Source organism: Lolium perenne, chromosome 7, assembly GCF_019359855.2.
Source record: "Lolium perenne isolate Kyuss_39 chromosome 7, Kyuss_2.0, whole genome shotgun sequence".
Taxonomy (NCBI): Eukaryota; Viridiplantae; Streptophyta; class Magnoliopsida; order Poales; family Poaceae; genus Lolium; species Lolium perenne.
In genome coordinates, this window is record NC_067250.2 from 188684426 (window position 1) to 188691618 (window position 7193).

General features: G+C 41.4%; 1 protein-coding gene and 1 non-coding gene across 3 annotated transcripts; both read left to right on the forward strand.

Moving 5' to 3' along the window:
* The first annotated feature begins 1228 nt into the window (after positions 1 to 1228).
* Positions 1229 to 1303, forward strand: TRNAW-CCA (transfer RNA tryptophan (anticodon CCA)). Its single transcript has one exon. It is a non-coding gene; the product is annotated as a tRNA-Trp (tRNA).
* A 5-nt stretch (positions 1304 to 1308) lies between these two features.
* Positions 1309 to 5659, forward strand: LOC127326270 (phosphopantothenate--cysteine ligase 2). Of its 2 annotated transcripts, XR_007867759.2 has the most exons (10): positions 1309 to 1630; positions 1763 to 1889; positions 1966 to 2010; positions 2194 to 2279; positions 2494 to 2546; positions 2667 to 2726; positions 3352 to 3453; positions 3989 to 4108; positions 4290 to 4786; positions 5530 to 5659. XR_007867759.2 is itself a non-coding variant. In XM_051353124.2 (9 exons), the coding sequence occupies exons 1-9, from the start codon at positions 1489 to 1491 to the stop codon at positions 4533 to 4535; spliced, it is 981 nt and encodes a 326-aa protein (XP_051209084.1). In that variant the 5' UTR covers positions 1309 to 1488; the 3' UTR covers positions 4536 to 4813. The 2 variants fall into 2 exon arrangements, 1 of the variants encoding a protein (XP_051209084.1); XM_051353124.2 differs by lacking the exon at positions 5530 to 5659 and having other exon boundaries at positions 4290 to 4813.
* Positions 5660 to 7193: the final 1534 nt, after the last annotated feature.

Here is a 7193-nt window from a genome sequence, read left to right on the forward strand (position 1 = left end):
TTCCCCACCAATCCATTTCTCCTCTAAGTCCCATCCTAGCATTTGTTGCTTTGGTGGGATTTGAGTGTGAAGGATTTGAACACTTTTGGTGTTCTTGCTTTGCATCATTGCATAGTGTTGAGCTATCCACCACGATTAGTTCGAATGAGAGACCATGAGCTCGTTACTCTTGGAGAGTGACCTTCTAGTTGGCTTGGTGGCTGTCCCGGTGACCTCTTCGTGGAAGACTGTGAAGAGGCCCGAACTTCTTCTTCGTGGAGCTTTCCATCTCCGGAGTGGAGGAAAAGCTAACCATAAGAAAAGGGTCATTATCCTTCGTGGGTTTGGCTCGGAGAAGAAGGTGAGCCTTCGTGACGTTAGAAAATCCTTCGTGGGACCTCCACCTCTCTAAACATGACGTAACTTCTTGCAAAGGAAGGGAACACGGGAATACATCTTCGTCTCCGCGTGCCTCGGTTATTTCTATACCCGAGCTTACTTTTCTTGTCATAGCCATCGAGATTGAAGTATCTATTATATCTTGCTATCACTTGTTATTCATATATATATCGTGTGCCTATCTTGCTTAGCCCTAGTTGTTGTTATTGTTGCACTTAATTGAGCCTAGCATATATAGGGTTTGTGCTTGTAGAATAAACATAGTTTAATTCCGCATTCTTACAAGTCAAGTCTGTAAAAAAAAGTAAACGCCTATTCACCCTCCCTCTATACATTATTTAGGGATGAACATACCATTGCAAATGCTAAAATTTCACCTATCTTCTATTTCACAATTCTTGTGAACTGAGGAAGGTTACAGTCTGTCCCGGAACTTTGTAATTCTTCTTCAAGCTTGATCCAATGACACGTAGATCTCATGCGTGTACTTGAAAAAGAACGATGGTCAAGAAACGGCTGACTGAAGCCAACCTAAGGTTGAGCGGTTAAGAAGATAGCTGTACCTTAAGCTTACCACCAGAGTTCAAACCCTAGGTTTAACATTTGTGTCTCATGAAGACGCATTCTTTCAGTGAGAGGCGACGTTTTCGTCGATAGCGAGACGTCTGTGATGACTTCGTTAATTTCATGATTCGATCCGCGGGCTCAGTTTTCCGAAGATGCTCATAGGGGTAGGATGTGCATGTGTGCTTTCATAGGGGTGAGTGTACGAGTGTGTTTCTCAAAAAGAAGCCAGCTGATTAAAAAAAATGATTATATTAGATAATGTACTATGTACAGTTGTATCACCGGATCCGTGGCGCAATGGTAGCGCGTCTGACTCCAGATCAGAAGGTTGCGTGTTGTTCGATTCACGTCGGGTTCAAATCCCCGAACTATATCCGGCTAATCTTTTTATTTTTTGCTTTTCCATTTCATTTCATCCCCCGGTCCCCGGAGATAGATTCGCAGTGCGTCAGTTCCGTCACTCTCCTCCCAGTCTCTCTCAAATCACAAAAAGCAAGATCGGCGAATCAAGCCCGAGCAAAGCCATACCATACCGTGGTAGCCATGGATCCGACCAGCGCCGCGGCTCGCCGGAGCTCAGAGGACGAGGCGGCGGCCTTCTTCCGCGCCGCGCCGCCCCTCCGCGAACGCGACGCCGTCGCCGCCACCCTCGCCGGCTTCGTCGCCCGCCACTCCCGCTCCGCAGGCAAGTCGCCTCAGCCCCCTCCCCCCCCCCCATTATTCTGCCAACCAATTCATCGCAGAACTCCGACAATTCGGGTCGGAAGGACGGGATTCTTCTGGTGCTTGTATCAATCAGCTGTGCTGTGCGCTGCAGGGACCGGAGGAGGGCCCGCGGGGGTGGTCTGCGTCACCTCCGGCGGCACCACGGTGCCCCTGGAGCAGCGGTGCGTGCGCTACATCGACAACTTCAGCTCCGGCCAGCGAGGGGCCGCGTCCACCGAGTAAGCACCAAGACGGCTTCTTTCCTACCTGCCGCGTTTCTGCTTGCTGTGACTGACAACTGCTCGTGCAATGCAGGTATTTTCTCAAGGCTGGTTACGCCGTCATCTTCATCCATCGCCGGTGAGTTTTTTCTAGCACAAGAATGAAGCTCAAGTAGTTAAGCGCTCGATTCATATGCTTCATTGAAATTTGTTCTCTAAGGCCTCTAGTTTGTTTGCAAACTTCAAACTCCGTCAGTATGAAGATGTTTCTGGCGTACTTGGTTGCTAGCAGTTCCTGATTCAGTTCTACACCTCTTTGCAGTGGGAGCAAGCAGCCTTACTGTAGATTTCTTCCAGAGGATTCGTTTCTTGATCTCTTTGAGCTTGGTGAAGAATCAGAGATCCAAGGTCTAGTGATTGCAATCCTGAGTTATTTATGTCATACAATCTGTACCAGATCCATCTGTGCTTCTCACTGTTGTCGTAAATCCGCACTGTTTTGTCTTGTTTGCTTTATTTCAGTGTTCAAACCTTCTCACTTGAATATTTTGCAGTAGTTTAAGTACCATGTATCCTGCTTTGGAACTTTTGTGCTCATTTGAGCTACCCTTGCTTATCTCAGTCCCAGAATCTAATACCACGGTGGTCAAGACAGCGATTAGCAGCTATCGCAAGGTGTACATATTTAACCATCTATAATAAGCAAATCTTTTCTGAAATCACTTTCACTTCTGCATCAGCTGCCAGTCAGACTGACATGGTACCATGATCGTTGGCTTGTATTCTTGAATGCAGGCAATTGATGAAGGTCTACTTCTGAAACTTCCTTTCACTACAATTTTTGAGTACCTTCAGGTACTGCACACCTATTTCCTAATAGCAAATGTTGCCGCATTTTATGTTTTGCAAATGCGCCCTCATACGGTCTATTAATACTGCCCATAGAACATTTTGTGCCCTGCTGGATCATTGGTACTCCCTCCGATCCCAAAAAAATGTCGGACATGTCATTTTGCAAACGCACCCTCAGTCTTTCGTTCTTATTAACCCGCACTCCTCAAACCAGACGAAATGGCGTGGCGTGCTTGCTTTTGCTTGCCAGCTGGCTTGCATGTGTGTCTGCTGGTCAAATGCATGCTGCGCAGAGTGCGGACCATGTACCACACACGCATGCGAGCCAATTAAATTGATTAATTTAGAAGAGGTTAATTATAAAATGTGATTAGACTATGGCTTCCGACACTTTTTAAGGATCAGAGGGAGTATTATATTTGACTTTTGAGGTTTCTCAGGATTAATTATAGTTTGGCGTGTTAATAGAGCATAATGCCAATGAAGGCAATGATTTTATTCTCATAACTCAGTCTTAGAACTGAAATCTAATAGTTGTACTAACTATCCCATTTATTTATGCAACAAAGCTTAACCTGCTGAATGATGTTATAATGATGTGAATCTGTTCTGTCTGTATTGCCAACAGCTACTGCAATTGGTATCAACTTCCATGAATTGCTTGGGACACCACGGAATGTTTTATCTTGCTGCTGCAGTTTCTGACTTCTACGTTCCATGGGAGAGCATGGTAGGTTCTACTTCGTTTTTTCCTATGCTCATTATTTGTACATGTGAACAAACAATCAGTTCGTGCATAGCAGATGATCGATCAAGTGGGTACGCTAAATTGCCATTTTTTATGCGCTTCCATCATTGAATAGAGGGAATAGTCCAAGAAATTAATTTTGTTAATTGAAGAAATTATGTGAAAGCAGAATATTTAGATTTCATTCTTGCTACTTTTACTGTTCATGCGATGTGATCATGTTGTCTGATACTTTTAAGGGACCAGTGCCCCTCTTATACAAGATTTTTCATATTTTTTTTTCCTTTCAAATGCCTTCAACCCAAAATTGCCCTTAGCAAAGGCACTCAATACACAACTTGTTAAGGCGTAGGGCACACTGTACATGAGGTGGCATTGCACTAGTATTTGCAGGGTAGTACTTGTCAAAAGCAGTCAAAGTACAGCTCAATGAAAAGTTTAGGAGGATATTCACTATAGTTTGGCACCCTTACAGTGTTTACTTTAGTATTCATCGCTGACACAAATGGTTTCACAGGCTAAACATAAAATCGAGTCAGCAGGTGGCCCTTTGAACATGCAACTCAATCAAGTTCCTAAGATGCTTTTCATCCTCAGGAACCATTGGGCTCCTTCAGCATTTTGTGTATCCTTCAAGGTTAGTTACTTTGTTCTATCCCTTTTTGTATCTTCTAAATTCGAAAACTAAATTAGCTAATGATGTTCACCCCGTTTCCCGCTTCAAAGAAAAGTGACCTACCTCATTAATTCTTGTACATGTTACCTTCCTATTGTCTGGATTCACCATACTGATTGCTCTTACAACCTGCAAAGTGCAGCTTGAGACAGATCCGGACATCCTTCTGCAGAAGGCAGAGATGGCCTTGAGAAAGTACGGTATGAATGTCGTGGTGGCAAACGAGCTAGCGAACTACAAAGACGTGGTTGTCATGGTCACAAGTAGCGGGAAGACAACTGTTAGCAGGCGCAGCAAGGCAGATGACCTTGAGGAACAGCTCATCGTTCTCCTGGTAAAGATGCACTCGGATCACATTACGCAGCCCAATCCAGACCAAGAAACATGAGACCTTATACTGAGATGTGAAAGGCAAGTATCTGCAATCTCTCGTGGCATCTACATCCAAGTATGTTAGAAGCTGCATAGAGCCGGTAAAGTCTGATTCTATCTTTGTTTTCACACGATGTTGCCGGTGTCTGCTGGACGACCGATGGTCATGGCACGGATAAGTAGGCAATGTGACCTGCAAGAACAGGATGGATCATGAACATCCTGCCCTGTTGTAAATGGTGCTACAAAGATATACTATCTGTTCAGGTGCACCAGTATATTCTGTTATCCGCAGTATGCTCCTCTGAACGGAAAAGACATGCATACGCTTCTTGGCATCATGAACACAACATTCTGCACCCGCACTGTGATGGTAGAATTAGAACAGATCATAGAGTCGATAATTGTTACCAATACAAACTAGAAATGTGCGATAAGTTATGGGAACACCAAGTGAAACAAGTACTCCATCCGTTCACAAATATAAACTGCAAAAACGTCTTGTATTAAGAAATTGAGGTAGTAACATTTTAATTGATCTTTGATAATAATTTACTGCAACACATCTCTGCATCTGAAATTTTCCTTACAAACTAATGTAACTAGCAATGATGGGTGCGGCGGCACGCCGCGCCATATGGTGGCTAATGGATGGTAGTTTTTGGCGGTGATAGATGTTTGTGGATTTCCGTTGCACCTAAATAATTATGTAGTTGATTGTACATGATGTTTGTGGGTTTCCACCTCGCCTGAATAATGTAGTTGATTTTTTATCCATTCGGTTGGTTGTTATTTTTGTTCACATTGTCATTTGTCATTTGTCTCTTGGTTGTTTGTTAATCTAGATGTTTGTGGATTTCCGTTGCACCTAATTGTGTAGTTGATGGTATATGATGGTTGTGGATTCCCACTGCGCCTGAATAATGTAGTTGATTTTTTGTCCATTCAGTTGGATGTTATTTTGTTCAGATTTTCATTTATCATTTGGTTGTTTGTTAATCTTGGTGCAGAGGTACTCGCAGACATGGACATGCTTTCCGGGGACGCAATGGTTAAGCGTTGTAGCATTTCGTTTTTGCTTGTGCGTTTTTTCGATTTTTGAGGCATGGCTTCGATAGCCCTTCAATTTGGTAACATTTGCATAATCTATGTAGAAGAGATGCCAACTTTTTAAAGAACACAACAAAGCAAAGCAGCAACATAGTACGACGAATGACCCAAAGGAAAGCAAAGTAAAAAAAAAAAACATGTTAAATGCTAAATTGTCAAATGAAGGTAGAATCTGTCTAACAGTCGGTGCCCTGATTTACAATCACGATATTTATAATGAAGCATGATGGCCTTGTCAAATTTCGCTGCACAGATATATTTATCTCACTGCATACACATATTACATTCTAAATTTTGAAATGAATGGGGGAAGAATGGGGGAATCTACTAACAATGCTGCCCCGGATCATTCACAATTTACAGCAATGACACGAACCGATCATACATATACTGACCAATATCAAATAATTCTAATCAGTACAAGGCAATGCCAAGTCAACATACATACCTCTAGGAGAAAATATATACATAGCTTCAGATGTTATAACAAATTAATAAGCATGAGTTCCAGAAACCAGTAATCGCAACAATATTTCACAACTTAGCACGCTGGTGACTATACATTATGCAAATTTTACCAAACAAAACTAATCTGTACTTGCATTTATTCTTACTAACCATCATGACATGTTACATATGCTGATAAAAGAACCATATCCAAATGACAAATAAGCAAAAGTTTGGCTTCTAAGCTGACTTGAAATAATGATAAGCTCTCAGAAAATATCTCAAACAGGTGAACGACAATTAGTCTATCCTTGATAAGTTCGTTACGGATAAATAACTGACCTGATGTAAATATGTGTAATTTTCATGTGTTGAAGGTCTATAGATAACATAAGTTATTACTGATAAGTTGGCTATTAAGGAAAAATAATCGATCTAGTGTAAATATGAGTACTTTTGATGTGTTAAAGGTCTATACATAACATTTTATGACAGCCGGAAACATCAACATTCCAGGACTGCATGGTGTGAAAGTTGAAAGTGCCAATGAAAATAGAAAAATAACGTGTGATTCTTCGAGAAACTGCTAAACATTCAATAGAGGTTCTCTTCAATCACAACTATTTCAATATCATAAAATCGATGCACGAATAAGCATAGTGTCGTAGTATGGATGCTAGAACAATCAACTTGGCAGGATAAAGTGATGCATATGTTGAGAATTAAGAACAAAAGGATCGATCAAGAGATTAAGAAATACAGAGCCTGCAAGAGGGATCCAATTCCTTCATCTGACACCAAATAATAACGCAGAACCTGTAACAACACTAACCTATACCAATTTCTACACGCATTTTTTTTTAAATCACCATAGATCATGTAACATCCCAAATTTCAAAAAAAAGAAGAAAATGAATTTCACTTATTCCAAATTTTGGAGCCAACAAAAACTTTAATTACATTAAGTTAGGTGCATAGTGCTCATGCATGTATGTGATGATCTTTGCAATGATTGTTTGTTGAAGTTTTTGGAAATGCTCCTAAACCCTAAACCTTGCTCTTTGAAGTAAAAAAGAAACAAAATAAAAAGAAAACAAATAAAAGAAAAGGCATATGT